At 34.6% G+C, this 15904-nt stretch overlaps 1 protein-coding gene across 10 annotated transcripts in view; it reads left to right on the forward strand.

Annotated features, from left to right (window-relative positions):
• The window catches only part of FAM185A (family with sequence similarity 185 member A), a 121771-nt gene that overhangs the window by 9653 nt on the left and 96214 nt on the right, over positions 1–15904 (forward strand). For 9 of the 10 annotated variants that reach the window (XR_012432750.1, XM_065541058.2, XM_065541054.2 and 6 more), the window contains exons 3-4: positions 395–487; positions 3800–3938. Coding sequence is in view for 8 of the 10 variants with exons in the window: in XM_065541058.2 (XP_065397130.1) it covers positions 395–487; positions 3800–3938 (232 nt within the window). In the remaining 2 variants the exon portion in view is untranslated. The remainder of the gene's footprint in view (positions 1–394; positions 488–3799; positions 3939–15904) is intronic. The other variant, XR_012432751.1, reaches the window with a different exon arrangement.

Consider the following 15904-nt stretch of genomic DNA (forward strand, 5'->3'; position numbering starts at 1 on the left):
TAACTATTATTGTTATTAATGATGAACAGTAACAATGATTATTATTGTCATCTTCATCACTGTGGATATTTAGTTAGTTGGTCACAGTGATTTATTTAGTTAGCTGGTCACAGTGATTTTTGATTCCCAAGTCCTTCTTCAGTGAAGCTACCAGAATACCCAAGTATCTCTTGTTTTTCCCTTTGAGTCCAGGTGGCTTATTTAACCCCTTTAATAGCAGTTGACATTTTTTTCCAGTTGATGTCATTATTCGAAGCAGTGAGTTTCTGTATCATTCCTTATTCTTCTTTTGTTGCTTTGTCAGTATTAATACAGAAATGTTGAAAATATTTCACTAGTGTAAGTCAAACTTACTCTCTTTTTCACTATATGTATTTTTTAATTTGTCTTTCAGGGTCAAAAATTGCATGTTCAAACAAAAGGAGGCAAAGTGATCTGTCTGGGAACAGTTTATGGAAATATAGATATTCATGCATCAGATAAAAGTGTAAGATTGCAACTTTCTTTTTTTTTTTTTTTTTTTTTTACTAATTGCAACTTTGCTTCCATTTGGCTCACCAAGTGGGTAGGTTCTACAAAGTTCGTAGCATAACATTCCCTTTTTAATGCATTTTAGTTCATAAGTAAATTCAAATTTGAAATTGAAGTGATTAAATAATATACAACTTAAGTTTTAGTTTGTGGTTTAATACTTTTGACAGTTACTTAGTTCCTAATCAATAAAAACTTAAATGCTTACTATTTAACTCTAGTTCTGAAAAGACTTTTATTTTTATGATCATAGATTAAAATAGATCATTAAGTAATATCACCAGTAACTGGATTGGATTTTTCTTGTGTTAGGTTTATTTGAGTATTTTCTAAGACCTTTTTACTTCGCCCTTAGGCAAGTTGAGGGGTGTTTCAAAACTCAGCTTTCTTCAGTATTTTCCACAAGGTGGCACCATTAGATAGCTTTACTGCTCTCTCAGAGCTTTTTTGTTTTTAGCAGCTATTGGGATTTTAGTTGTTATAGAAAGATAGTTTGTATTTTTTAATCAACTCCTTTTGTAGCCTTTGGTCATTTAGCATAGTATTAAGAGTAAAGGTATAATTTTGGCATTATAAATTGTCATTTAAAATATGTGATTGATAATATATCTTTGAGAAAAAGTTTCCTTTTATTTTACATTTACACAATTTGCAAGAGTCTTTTTGTTTCCTATAAATTTGCTAAATTCTATAGTCAGCTTTATTTTCAGATAATTGGTGGAGAAGAGTTGTGAGCATATTGTATATGTAGATTATTGTTGGCATAATTAAACAAGATAGATTATAACAGTAATTGTTTCTGTTGTTTTATCTTCCTTCACCTTCCTACAAATTTGCTAAATTCCATAGTCAGCTTTATTTTCAGATAATTGGTGGGGAGGAGTTATGAGCATATTTTATATGTAGATTATTATTGGCATAATTAAACAAGGTAGATTATAACAGTAATTGTTTCTGTTGTTTTATCTTCCATCACCTTTCTCTCAGACCCCGTGGGAGGTTGTTCAAACCTAAACATTTAAAAATACTCTGTAAATTAAACTAGGAAAGTGTTGAAAGACACTGTGTGGCCTTATACTGCAGCTTTTTTGAGATGGCATTTAGTTTTACTTTTTAGATTGCTGTGGTCTTGGAGGTGCAAGAGGGAAATTAGACAAGTTTACAGCCCCTTCAAACTCAGTAAATGATGGCTAATGTTATTGAAATAAGTTACTAGAATATTGTAACATTTATAATAAAATATAAGTATTAAAGAATTTAAAATCTTAATCATTTGCTACTTTGAATATCTTGGCTACTGTTTCCTCTCAGTTATTTATTTGTTCCAATGTTTATGGCTTATTGAATATTCATGTATTTTACTTGCTATTATACAATTTTATTTCTTGATTGAGTTTTGTTATGTACTAAAGAATCAGTCTAGGTGTTTTTTCTATTTTTATTATGTATAGTATTGATTTTTAATGTATAATTCTAAGTTTGTAGTTTTTATAAAACATAAAATACTTGTGAAATCTATTAACTTTTAATATACAACTTTCATAGAAATGTGATTTGGATATTTGAGAGACAAACATAGTGAATTGGTTAAGAGCACAGAATACATTGAGAGCCAAACCACCTGTGTTTGAATTCTGGCTCCACCATTCACTAAGCTCTATAACTGGACAAATTACTTAACCTTTGTGTGTCTCAGTTTTTTGGAAAATTGGATAATAGTAATAGAACTAACTCAAAAAATCTTCTATTAAGAGGATTAAATGAGTTAATACAGGTAACGTACTTAAAACAACATCTGGCCCATAGCTAAGTCTAATGTAATGCTTACCACGATGATGATGACAAAGGTAAAGGAATCACAGGAAAGATAACTTGACCAGTTCTAGACCTACCAGTTAGCTTCCCTGAGACTGTTTCATTATTCAGCAAACAGGATGGTGATATTTGCTTTGTCCACTTAACAAGATTGTGAGAATCGAATGAGCACTATAAATAATAGCATCATTATTCTACATGGCTGTTTTTAAATTGTATTAATTTTAGTGTCTAAGTTTAGTTTTATAACTTAACAAAGAACACAGAAACCCATTTTGTCTGACTATTTGGTGAATCGATGACATAGTTGTCAGTTTTCCTCTCAGTCTGGGCTACAAAGCCCCAGTACTTCCTTAAAACTTGATTTTCATTATTTGTAAGAACTACGTATGTGTATTTATGTATATTCATAATAACTAAATGAAAAATTTTTCTTTTCATGTAGAAAAGAAAATTTATAGCAATACCTCTGTCAGGAAGGTACTGATTTTTAAATCTACTTTTTGTTCTGTCATTAAATAGGTAAATTTAAATTCCTTCCGTTTAGTTTGGTGGAAAGCTACTGCCTTATTAGAGGTCAAGTGGAAAAGTTCTAGAAATAATAGAATATTCACTACATTAATGTACTAACAGAGAGAAATCATGATAAATCAATAGAATCAGATAAAGTATGTGCTAAAATTCAAAACCTATTCATGATTTAAATAGCAAAAACAATAAAACAAAGTTGAAATAGAAGGGAATGTCCTTAATCTGATAAAAATCATTTTAAAAATATCTATAGCAAACATCATGCTTAATGGTGAAATGTTGTAAACTTTTCTTTTGAGAACAGGAATAAGACAAGGATGCCTGCTATCCCATTGCTTCTGCTAGCTGCTATTCACTGTTGAATTGGGGGCCTGAGACAGATGGTTAAGGCAAGAAAAAGAAGGAAAAAGCAGGAAAAAAAGTATTAATATAAGGATTGGAAGGGAGGAAATGAAGCCATCACTTGTAGACAGTATAGTAACACATATATAATTTTTTAAAGTACAGATAAATTATTAGGATTAGTGAGTTTAGTCAAGTTGTTGGATTAAGATCAAATACAAAGTTAATTAGGATAAAATGAAATTTTAAAAGATACCTTGTACAATAGCACTTAAAAATATGTAAAAGGAATAAATCTAATAAAAGATTAAGAATTTTATATAGGACATATAAAACATTATTAAGAGAAATTAAAGGAGACGTAAGTCAATGGGGGAATATATTGGATCTATTCCATATTCTACAGAGAATGCACTATTGCTCAGAATCTCGTAATTAGAGGTAGGGAATCACAGTCAATAAAGTGATTGTGTACTAGGTAGTAACATTTTATGTAGTTACCCGCTAATTCCACAGGTAACATTTTGGCTTTTTACCAGTCTTTGTTTTATAATGAACTGATTAGTATTTCTCTTACTAGGCTGTTACCATAGATAAACTGCAGGGAAGTTCTGTTACTATATCTACTGAAGATGGTTTGCTGAAAGCCAAGTATCTTTATACAGAATCATCATTTCTGTCTTCTGCTGCTGGGGATATTACATTAGGAAGTGTTCATGGTAAGCTGACAAAGGCATGATACATCTCAGACTTTCCACATAGCATAAATTTTAAGAGATGACTCTCTGTAGTTGAAAAAGGATCAGGAAACTGGCCTTTTAAATAATGAAATGCAGACTAACCATCTTTTTAAAAAAATGTAAAAATAAAATGACTCATAAAGCTAATTTAATTTTATTTGGGCAAGAGATTAAAGATTATGCTGTTATATATGGAACTAATAGTAATTCTAATTTTTAATGCATTTCTTTTTTCTTTTTTTTTTTTTTTTGAGACAGAGTCTTGCTCTGTTGCCTAGGCTGGAGTGCAGTGGCATGATACTGGCTCACTGCAACCTCCACCTTTCAAGTTCAGGTGATTCTCCCACCCTAGCCTCCCGAGAAGCTGGGACTACAGGTGTGCGCCACCATGTCCAGCTACATTTTGTATTTTTAGTGGAGATGGGGTTTTGTCATGTTGCCCATGCTGGTCTCAAACTCCTGGGCTCAAGTGATCCACCCCCTTGGACTCCCAAAGTGCTGGGATTACAGGTGTGAGCCACACTGCATCCAGCCTGTGTTTTCTTACAATAGGAAACAAATAGCAAGAAATATATGCAGGAGATGAAGTAAAAGCAGTGTTAGGTAAAGATGGGTACTGAGTGATTGCTTTTATGTTAACATAAGAAAGCTGAGGGTTAAATTAATGAAACATTTGGTGGAATGTAATTATAGCAACGCTGATACTAATTTTGTTTTAAATGTTTTGTGTGCATTTGTACTGGCACCAGGTTTTCTCAGCACCCTGTTGTTTCCATTTTCTTTGATAAGTATCCTCTTGTGATTTCTAAATCCTGTCTCTGCAAGAAATATTACATAGTTAATGTTTGTATTATTGAAGGAAAATAAGAAGAGTATAATGATGAGGTAATATGGCAAAGGGCATGCGTGTGTTCAGTGTCACTCAGCCTGCTTCTTGAATTTCCACAGAGCAGATGATTCAAATCCAAGTATGTTTTCTGAAATATATACAGATAGAATTAATAATCACTAATCCAGTATAAAACATCTGCTAAATGCCTTTTGGGCCATATTCCAGGAAGTACAGATTCAGACTTTTTCCATATATGGTCCACTCATTTCACCTCTATAGTAAAGCTTGATATTGGTATCTGCATACTCTGGCAAAACCCTCAGATTTTAGTTGTGAGCAAGAGTTACAGAGTGGCATTAGAAAGCATGGTTAGTGCTAATCATGCTATGTAGCAATTTGGCAAGTAGTCTTCTAAAAAAATATTTTTAAAAAGCATACTTATATGCTTGAAATAGTTCTTGAGCCTCAATTTAATGGTTAAACCTCAAGCATTCTTACAAGGTTAAGGTAATATTTGAACCCAAAATAGTTTAAGTACATATGGAGCTGTATCCAGATGAAGCAAATGGTGTTGTTACTTATTCATTTATTTCTTTTTTATTCAGTTGTACATTAAGTAGATCTGGTCATTTGTAACTCTTCATATTTTAAAAGTGACTTTTATATAAGCATTGCATTTCTAACTATCTTAATCATAATGAAAAGTACAGTGCTTAATGTATTTAGTAGCTTTTAGTGGAGAACAATTCCTTATCAAGTCAGACGTAGATTAACATCCCCAGGAAAAGCAGCTCTGTTCTCTGCAATGCTTTACACCATGTTAACACTAAATTCATAATGTTTCTTTCTTTGCATTCTTTTAAGTTAGATAAATTGAATTTGGTACGATTTATCATTAATTGCCTACATGGTAGTAAAACAGGTGGTCTTTTTTGAAGCAGTCCTCAAAGTACTCTAGGTCTGTTGATTACTTAAAGTAGCTAAAATGGAAATACATTGCTAGAAAACAAAGTTAATTCCTTAGCCTTAATAAAGCCTTTTTATATTTACTGACCTTTAATATGAAATCAGATACCTTTCCTTAGTTGGTTTAAATCTAGATCCTCTTTTGGACTATTGTTTCAGGTTGAATTTCCCTGAAAGCAGACACTCTGAAATGGAAATTTGAGCACAGCAGATTTACTAGGCAGGCCTCTTGGGACCAATGCCATGTAAAGGAAGAAAGCCAGATTTCCATGGGAGAAGCTGGACTGTGATACAGTTTCAGTAACCCACACGGAGAGCTCTGAAGCTGGGATGGTCCCTCAGAGTTGTCTCAAGTGGGGTGAGAGGAGCTGGACATTTATATCCCCAATCATTAGATGCAAGCTGCCCCGGGAAGGAGTATGATCTTGGGCCGAAGTGGCTCCTATTCCCTAGGTAATTCCCAAAGAGGGCTGACAGCTGAGGGCTGTCTGCCAGCAGTACTCCCAATAGCTAGGAAAATAAGCCCTCAGTTATGATGGGGGATCTGGATGAGGAATACAGCACCCACTACAGTTATATTTATTCATTCATTTGACACATTTATTGACCACCTACTGTGTGCCAGATTTCCAGGCACCAAGGGTGCAAAGTTGGGCAGGAAATGAAACCTGTCGTTAAAGAACTCAGAGTAGAAGGATTAAATATACTTTCTTATTTTCTCAGTCACTATCATCACCTTTGGGATGCGACTCCCCACCTCATTTCCAGTGGTCCATTATCACCCTGCCTCAATGCAATGAACTCTTTTAGTTGTTTCTCACAGCTTCTTTTGTAATACTAGTACAGCAGTGAGAAGGAGTAGGGGAAGGGAATATTTAATCCAATTTCAAATTATGGTTACTTTCACAGAAGTAACTGTAGAAAAACTTCCATGATCAGCCTTGCTTTCTCCACCTAGTCCTTGACCCTCACTCTGCTTTGTTTTTTCAGCATATACAAGAGAGAAATAAGACAGGAAACCCCTCTTCATTCCACGGACACACCCCAGTGCATCGACTTTTAAAAAATCACTCTTCAGGCACATCTAAGTTTCTTGCCTTCCTCTCCTCTGTCACCTCTATTTCCATCCTTGTCCTAAGGGATTATTGCATGAACATGCGTTTGGAGTTTGTAGTTTGGGGTTTGGGATGGGAGCGGTACAGGAAAGTAGGCAGTGTTTTAGTGTCACGTCCTGGTGGGTGAAATTAGTCATGGCTGGTGAAAGTAAGTCCCAGTTTTCTAGCTCCTGGAATTTTTGTGGGAGTTATTTCTCCCAAGATCTTCCCAACCTAGAACTCTGGATATATATTTCAATGAATTCTTTGTTCTAAATGCTGATGGTTATATAACACAAATTAGGTATATATTTTGGCTATATTTAAATAAACTGGCTTGAGAATCTTAAAACTTGTTTTTACGGGAAAATATATTGCTATTTCTAAACATCTGACTTACAGAAAACAAACTGAGAATATATGTATTCTTGTCCAGGATTTATTTACTTTAGCTTCTTTTTTCTTATAAGCAAGGCTTAAACTAATTTTTTTCCAGATAGAGCAGGAAAAAAACCCCAACATATAGATGTTGTAAAAACCATGTATACACAAATATAATGCAGTAACTTTCTTTTTGGTAGATTTTAGAATTTGTGCCTACAAACTCTACTTGTAGAGTAGTGGGTGGGTGGGAGGTTGAAAGCAAACATGTATTGAGTGCCTAAATTGGCCAGCCCCTTTTACTTAATCAACGATTGGCTGTTTACAGATGAGGAAAACTAGACTTAGAAATGTCTAATTGTTTACTCTCAACTCCACAAGTTAATTAGTGGCATAGCAAGGATTTGATCCTAGTTTCTTGGCTTTCTAGGAGAGGTTTTTAAACAGTGAACTTGATTGCAACCCCAAATTCCATCATCACTTTGAGAGCTTCCTGGCTCACTCTAGAGATGTTTCCTCCAGGAAGACAGTACTATAACACAGATGCACTGCTTCAGCTATGTTCTACATTATAACTTCCTTGAGTTTCAGGACATTTATTGTGCTTTATGACCGAAAATGTAGATGTTCCATACAGTGTTTAGGCTTAGCTCCATGGTGGCATTCAGGAATTGGACTCCTTTCATAAAAGTGATGGTGCTGTCTTAAGTGTGGGGCTTCTAAGTCTTCCATGAAATGAAGCAAGAGCATGAAATTTATTTTTTGTCTGCATTTTCAATTTTTTTATATACCCTGATGACAAGGCAACATTTAACATACTAGTGCATAACATACTAGTGCCGAGTACTTAGAGCATGCCCGTTAATGAGGAAAAGAGTAATGAAAAGAGCAATATATCTTTCCTGGCCTTGTAAGTTGATTCCTATATTTAGAGAAGAAAAGAATTTATCCTAAGTGTTTTTTCAAGTGAAATTTTTAAGTATAGCTAACTATATTTTATATGTAAGATTTTATATATTTTATATGTCAGATTTTATATGTAAGATTACATATTTTACATGTAAGCTAACTATATTTTATATGTAAGAAACTGAGTAAGCTAATTGACTAGTCATATTTCCTATTTGTACATCTGGTTGAATCACATCTATTAAGTGTGTATGCCTTCTACAGAATAAACCAGTTTATTCATTGACTTATTAAATATTCACTTTCTGGCGATGGGAATCTAGTGGGAGAATAGGTCCTTGGATAGCTTGTGTTTAGATGTAAAATTTTATGACAGTTTACTATCTTGATTTCCTTCTAAATCAAAAATTAAATTTGGTTTTATATGAATAATATTTTATTAAATTCTGATACTTGAATATTGATACTTTTTAGAGAATACTATGCATGTATAATACATGCATGTACTTATATGTACTCTACAAAATACATTTTTAAATATAAATATGGTATCCTGACTCTATTGGAGACAATGAAAAACTTCCTTGAAATGGTTTGCTAGGATTGGTTTTATTTATAACCTATAATTTAAACAAATTGATTTGATTAAGATATAAGAGTGTTCATGTTACTTGTTTTCATGCATTTTAAAAACCTATGTTATGATTTGGAATAGTGATTAATGAATAAAACTCTGTTTTAAATATTTAGATTTTCTATGTAACTTAGGCTCTATTTTAAGTTCTTTGGAAACATATCTTGCTAGATAAATTGCTGAGTATTAGTTCTCTCATTTTCTCTGCACTTCAAAAGTCCTTTGTTCTTCAAAGATTTGGCATACATGCATAAACTTTTCCTTTAGTAACTACTTTTTTATTTTTGAAATTTTCAAGAAGTACAATTTATATGAACTGTACGAAACACAGGTGATAACTTTTGATAGCACTCAAAATTTCAGAAGAAATGTCCCAATCTGCTTTAAGAAGGACTTGTAGTCACTGATAAACTTATAAATCTGCTTTGTAAACTTAGAGAGTCAGAAATAATATACAATTTTAAAACACGGAAGCTTTTATTGGATTAAATAGATGTTTTCATGATGTTCATGAAAATACTTTATTGAAATTCTAGTATTTATTCCTAGCCTAGGTCATTATGAAGTTTTAATTTAATTATCATTTTGATACTTAATTTCAAATCTGGACACATACAACTTTTTTTTTTTTTTTGAGAGAAGTCTCACTCTTGTCCCCTAGGCTTGAGTGCAATAGCTCAATCTCGGCTCACTACAACCTGCGCCACCCAGGTTCAAACAATTCTCCTGCCTCTGCCTCCCAAGTAGCTGGGATTAAGGTGCCTGCCACCACACCCAGCTAATTTTTGTATTTTTAAATAGAGACAGGGTTTCACCATGTTGGCCAGGCTGGTCTCGAACTCCTGACCTCAGGTGATCTGCCCACCTCAGCCTCCCAAAGTGCTGGGATTACATATCTGAGCCACCGCGCCTGGCCACAACTTTTTTATATGAAATACTAGAAAGGAATTACAGCTTTTTTGTGTGTGGTGCAAACCATGTAGGTTTTTCAGGGTTTAGACCTCTGACCCAAAATATTGATATTTCCTACAGTGTCTGTCCTAAGTGCAGCTCCTTAGAGACATTCAGAGACTGGTCTTTTCCTGTAAAGGTGATGCTACCATCCTGTTTGTGACTTCGAAGTCTTCCTTAAAGAATGAGAAAGCCTAGAGGATCATGGAAGAAGTTTCAGAAACCAGGCCTAGAAGTGCATATATTACTTCTGCCCATAGATCTTTGGACAGAATGTTTTAAAATGGCTTTATCTAACTGCAAAGGCTGAGATACGTAGTTTAGCAGTACTCTTAGGGAAGAAGAGAGGCACACAAATACTAATGGGCACTGGCAGTCTCTATCATATATTTATAATTGCTCTTTCACAAATGTCTATATATTCCTTCTCTTTTCACCTCTGTGATAATTGGTATTCTCCAGGATTTCATCCTTGTCCTATTGTTCTTTCTCTACATATTTTCCTTGGGCATCTTGTATACTTTTGAGTCTGAACTACCCTTACAAGGGTGTTTCAAATCTGATTATTCAAATCTATGTCTCTAGCCCCGACTAATTTATACCTCCATCTGGCAGGTAGACATAGCCATTTGGATCAACATTTCTAGCTTTTTCTCCTTCTTTCCCAGTCCCTGAATGTCATCTGTAATGTGTCCTCTTTCCTTATTTTCATTTGCTGTTTCTGATATTGCCATGTTCCCAATTCCCATGCTATAAACCTGGCAGTGGTCTTAACTTCCTGTTTCTTTCTCATCTCCTACATCTAATCAACTACCAAGTTTAGGCACCTTTCATCTCCTAAATAGTTCTTCAGTCTATCTCACCTTTTTCCTGCTAATTTCTACACTTCTGTTTTAGACCCTTGTGACCTCTTGCCTTGATATTAGCAATAACTTTGCCTCCAGCTTTGCCTTCTTCAGATTCCATTTCTCCTCACTGCAGCTAAAGTAGTTTATTAGTGATGCACATTGAACATGTCATTCTCTTACTCAGACCGTTTTCTACTGCCTTAGTGACGTGCCCAACTTCCCTTTTCCCTCTTCTTTGTCCCCTCCATGCTTTGTCTCCAGAGTTACAGTCTTTTTTCCTACACACATTTTTACCTGTTTTATAACTCTGAGTTCTTGATCAGAGCCTTTGATCATACTGATCACACTGTTTATATTCTGCCTGAAATGCTTTTCCTAGCTTTTTAAAAATCTTCTTGACTTTTTAAATCTTTCAGTCCTCAGCTAAAGCATCTTGCCTTATCTCTGGTTTTCTACAAATCCTTGCCTAATCATAAACTCCTCAAGAGCAACGATTATGTTTTATTCATCTCTATATTCTTAACATTTAGCACTGTGGCTTGCAAATACAAGTGTCTGCCTTTCCACCTCCCCACCCCTACCCACCAAAAAACACAAAATGACTTAATCTCTAAGGATACTTGATTACTCTGTTTGGATTATAAGAGTTATATGTGCTTTAACTATAATCACATTTCTTTTGGTGAAGAAAAATAAACCAATGTTTATCTTTAAATTGATTACATATTTTTTTCCTCTGACCATGCTAGAATGAAAGGTTACAAGCTAAGAAAAACTATCTATTTTCTCAAATACTGGGATTTGTGGAAAAGTTATATAACTTGAGAGTAGGGTAAGCACACATAGTTATTACAGACCATCTGGTGTCTGCTTTATTGGAAAGAAACTTTTACTAAGATTTACTCCTCTCAAATAATTAATTTATTATTTTCAGTGATATGAAGTAGGTGAAACCAAAATATAGAAAATTTTGCTAATAATGCCCATTTTGTTGCTTTGTATACTTTTAAATATAATACTTTATTCCACTATGCATTTGAGGCAAGGCATCCATTTTGTGTTTTCTAATGACTTTAGAATATTTCTGTTTAAGGTAGAGATTTTCTAAATATTTTGATATGAGTTGAAAATAAGTTTTTGTTTACTGTTTTATTTAGAATTGACAAAAATATTTTGAAGTGTATAACTATATAGTATATAACTATACAGTATTTGAAATGATTCCTTAATTCCTTGGGTTTTTGTTGTTGTTGCTCCATTATGCTTTTAGTATACAGTAGGACTCTAACATTCATGAAGAATGTTATCTGAGACTCTATAGGTCCCACTATAATCAACTAACCCTCATTTCGTATAGATCTAAAACTTCTATTTTCTGGTTCAAAGAATCATTATTTTCTCAAGACCTCCTCACTTTTGTGACAAGCACTAATGATTGGCCTTTTAAAAAAGACCATACTTTTATTTAAAAAAATACTAAATTTTTACTGCATTATTAAAGACTCTAGTGTAAAACAGTAAAGCTCCATTGCCTTGATGAGTGGGTGACTGGATTCACTAGCTAAATGACTGTAAAACTTTATCATAGTTCTTTATTAATAAAGTTACAAATATCAGGGACCTGTCTGCTTCATCTTTTATTGTTCAGGAGTTAGAGCAGTGTCTTAGTCTGTTTTCTGTTGCTATAACAGAATACCTGAGACTGAGTGATTTTTAAAGTTTATATATTACAGTTCTGGAGGCTGAGAAGTCTGAGGTCTAGGAGCTGCATCTAGTGAGAGCCTTCTTGCTGATAGGGGCTCTGCAGAGTCATGAAATGGCTCAGGCTTCACATGGAGAGAGGCTGCATGAGAGACACCTACACTGGCTCTTATAACAGACCCACTCTTGTGATAGCTAACCTACTCCCTCCATGACCCATTAATCCATTGATTCATGAATGGGTTAATTCATTCATGAGGGCAGAGCCCTTATGACTCAATTAACTCCCAAAGGTCCCACCTCACAGTATTGATGCATTGGGGACCAAGTTTCCAACACATGAACTTTTGGGGGAACATTCAAACCACAACAAGCAGTAAAGAGAATGCTGAGTATGGAAACACCCACTGTCTCACACTAGGGGAATCTCCTTAAAGCATGGTTTTCTTATATTTTTATCCATCTTGAAATTGTTCACTGACATTTTTGGTGTAGGATAGTCAGTAGACTTAGCACTCTGTGGTTCTACCACACACGTTGCTCTTTGCCTACTTTTCCAAACTTTTTATTTGTTCACAAAATAATTGTGTTTACTATGTACTATGCACTGTGCTAAGTTCCCAGATATGAAGCTAAATAAGAAAGATGTGATTCCTGTCCTCATAGACTTGCCTCATTGCTCCAGCCTATCTGATCTGCATTATTTAAACATAGTATGTATAGCTCTGCTTTTTTATATTTGCTTATATGATTTATTTTCCCAGGAAATTTTTTTTTCTCAGCATATTAACATTTTACTCACATTTCAAATTTCAGCTCAAGTGATACCTTCTATATGACTAAACCTCCCTGTCCAAGCTAGGTCATTTTAGTCTCTTTCCTGTAAGTGCTGTGGCACCTGAGTCATGCTGTCCACTTAGGATATTAAAATTATTAATATATACTGATTTTTAACTTTTCATGTGTGCATCTTTCCAGATATTCTATGAGGTTTTAGATAGCCACTGTGTCCTCTGGCCCTCCAATGATTCATGTCCTTCCTACATGCAAAATATACTCTCTTCCTCCCAAGGTTCCCAAAAGTATCATCCCATCATGCATCAGCTGAAAGACCAGAATCTCTGCATCCAAATCAGCTCCAGGTGAAAATGAAGCTCCTCAGGTGCGAATCTGAAGACTGATGAACTAAAGAGACAAATTGTCTACCCACCCCCTAAACATACACACACACACACACACACACACACACACACACACACACACACATCACCTACACACCAAACAGAGTGGACAGGCATTGGATAATGACTGTGGACTTTCTTGTTGAAATGGGAGGCACAAAGGAGTCACTGATCCATAGTGATTTTTTCAGGTGGGCAAATGTTAGAGGTTCTTTTATTAGATCTCAAGGCCTGGGAATAATTCTTCATGGTTCTAGGTTTCGACCACTGAGCTCTTGGTTCCACCCTCTAAGTCATTCATCCTTTTTTATGAAATGTAGCACATCTTTACAGTTGAGTAGTTTTCTCAGTCTGCTTCCTGCTAGTAGAATTCTGAGGGTCCAGTGGTCTCATTTCACTTTGTACTGTCACTGTCCCCTTCAGTCCAAGTTGGCAATATTTACTGATATAATTGTCTCAAAAACTTTGTCAGTCTTCTGTGAATCTCACTGGCTTTCATTCCATTGGACAAAAGCCACATCCAAAAATCTTTTCAAAATATGGGTTTCTGCAGCAATATTGAGGTTAATGCCCTCCAGCTTTCTAGGTCTATTTGATTGAGAGGATCTGTGAGGTCTTAATCTTTTTAAATTTTTTTTTTTTTGGTGTAACTGATTAATACCATGAGGTACCACCATCTTTCTGGGGTCTTAACAAAAGGTTTTAGAGTCACCCCTTCAGATTCATTTATAGGCCATGTTCAAGCAAGTGGGATCTAATTAAATGAAAAAGCTTCTGCACTGCAAAATAAATTATCGACAGAGTAAATGGACAACCTACAGAATGGGAGAAAATATTTGCAAACTCTGCATCTGACAAAGGTTTAATATCCTTTGTTCCTTTGAATCTTCAAGGAAGTTAAATCAATAAGCAAAAAACTAATAACCCTATTAAAAATGAGCAAAAAACAGGAACAGATACTTCTCAAGAGAAGACGTACAAGAAACCAACAAACATGAAAATCTGCTCCAAATCACTAGTCATCAGAGAAATGCAAATCAATACCACAATGAGATGTCATCTCACACCAGTCAGAATAGCTATTATTAAAAATAAGTCAAAAAACAACAGACACTGGCGAGGCTGTGGAGAAAGGGGAAAACTCATACACTGTTGGTGGGAATGTAAATTAGTTCAGCCACTGTGCAAAGCAGTTTGAAGATTTCTCAAAGAACTTAAAACAGAACTACCATTCAACCCAGCAATCCCATTATTGGATATATATCCAAAAGAAAATAAATCATTCTTCCAAAAAGACACATGCACTCAACATGTTCACTGCAGCTCCATTCACAATAGCAAAGACATGTAATCAACCTATGTGCCCATCAGTGGTAGACTGGATAAAGAAAATGGGGTACATATACACCATGGAATATTATGTGGCCATAAAGAAGAATGAAATTATATCCTTTGCAGCAGCATGGATGCAGTTGGAGGCCATTATCCTAAGTGAATTAACACAGGAATAGAAAACCAAATACCACATGGTCTTACTTATAAGTGGGGGGTAAATATTGGATAATCATGGACATAAGGATGGCAACAATAGAAACTGGAGTCTACTAGATGGGGGATGGAGGGATGGGGCAAGGGTTGAAAATCTATTGGGTACTATGCTTAGTACGTGGGTGATGGGACCATTTGTACCCCAGACTTCAGCATCACACAATATACCCAGGTAAAAAACATGTACGTGTATCCCCGAATCTAAAATATGAAAAAAAAAATAGTAATCCTATAAGCTTCAGTACACAGACCAAGTTTTTATTCATACACAAATATACTCCTTGTTCATATACTCACAGGAAATATGATGGTATATTAGACCTTTAGATGGATTTTTGCAATCAGGTGCATCTGGCTGTTGAGTAAATGAATCCAGTGCCTTTTTTGCTTTTTCCCAGATACTGATATAAGTTGGTATTCATAAGGTATGTGAAATGAGATAAAATGAATTTACTGAAGATTAATTCTGAAGCCAAAGTTATTCCTTTACTTTTTAGTGTAGTTTTGGAATTATTTTAGAAGAGATAACATTATTGCTTATATTTTCAGTAGAATAAATATGAGTTCCTGATTTTAGGAATACTTATACATACAAACACACATATGAAGAATAATCCTACTACTTTTGGTATTAGGGGAAAGGGGCTGGGAAGAATGGTTGCAATATTCCATACCTATCATGGGAAACATATTTTCACTAAGACGGAAACCTTTGAAGCTTCTTTGTTCTGTTTTGTTAGTCATACCTCCATGTATTCATTATTTGTATCTCAAACCACTTTAATTCTTGGCCCAGAAACTACTTTAATAGACATGGCAAGTGGCCTGAAAAATAAACGTAATTCTTTTTTTCCATACCATATTTTAGTGTTACTTGGTTGAAAACTTGGCTTTGTGTGA

The sequence above is a fragment of the Macaca fascicularis genome, chromosome 3 (assembly GCF_037993035.2).
Source record: "Macaca fascicularis isolate 582-1 chromosome 3, T2T-MFA8v1.1".
NCBI lineage: Eukaryota > Metazoa > Chordata > Mammalia > Primates > Cercopithecidae > Macaca > Macaca fascicularis.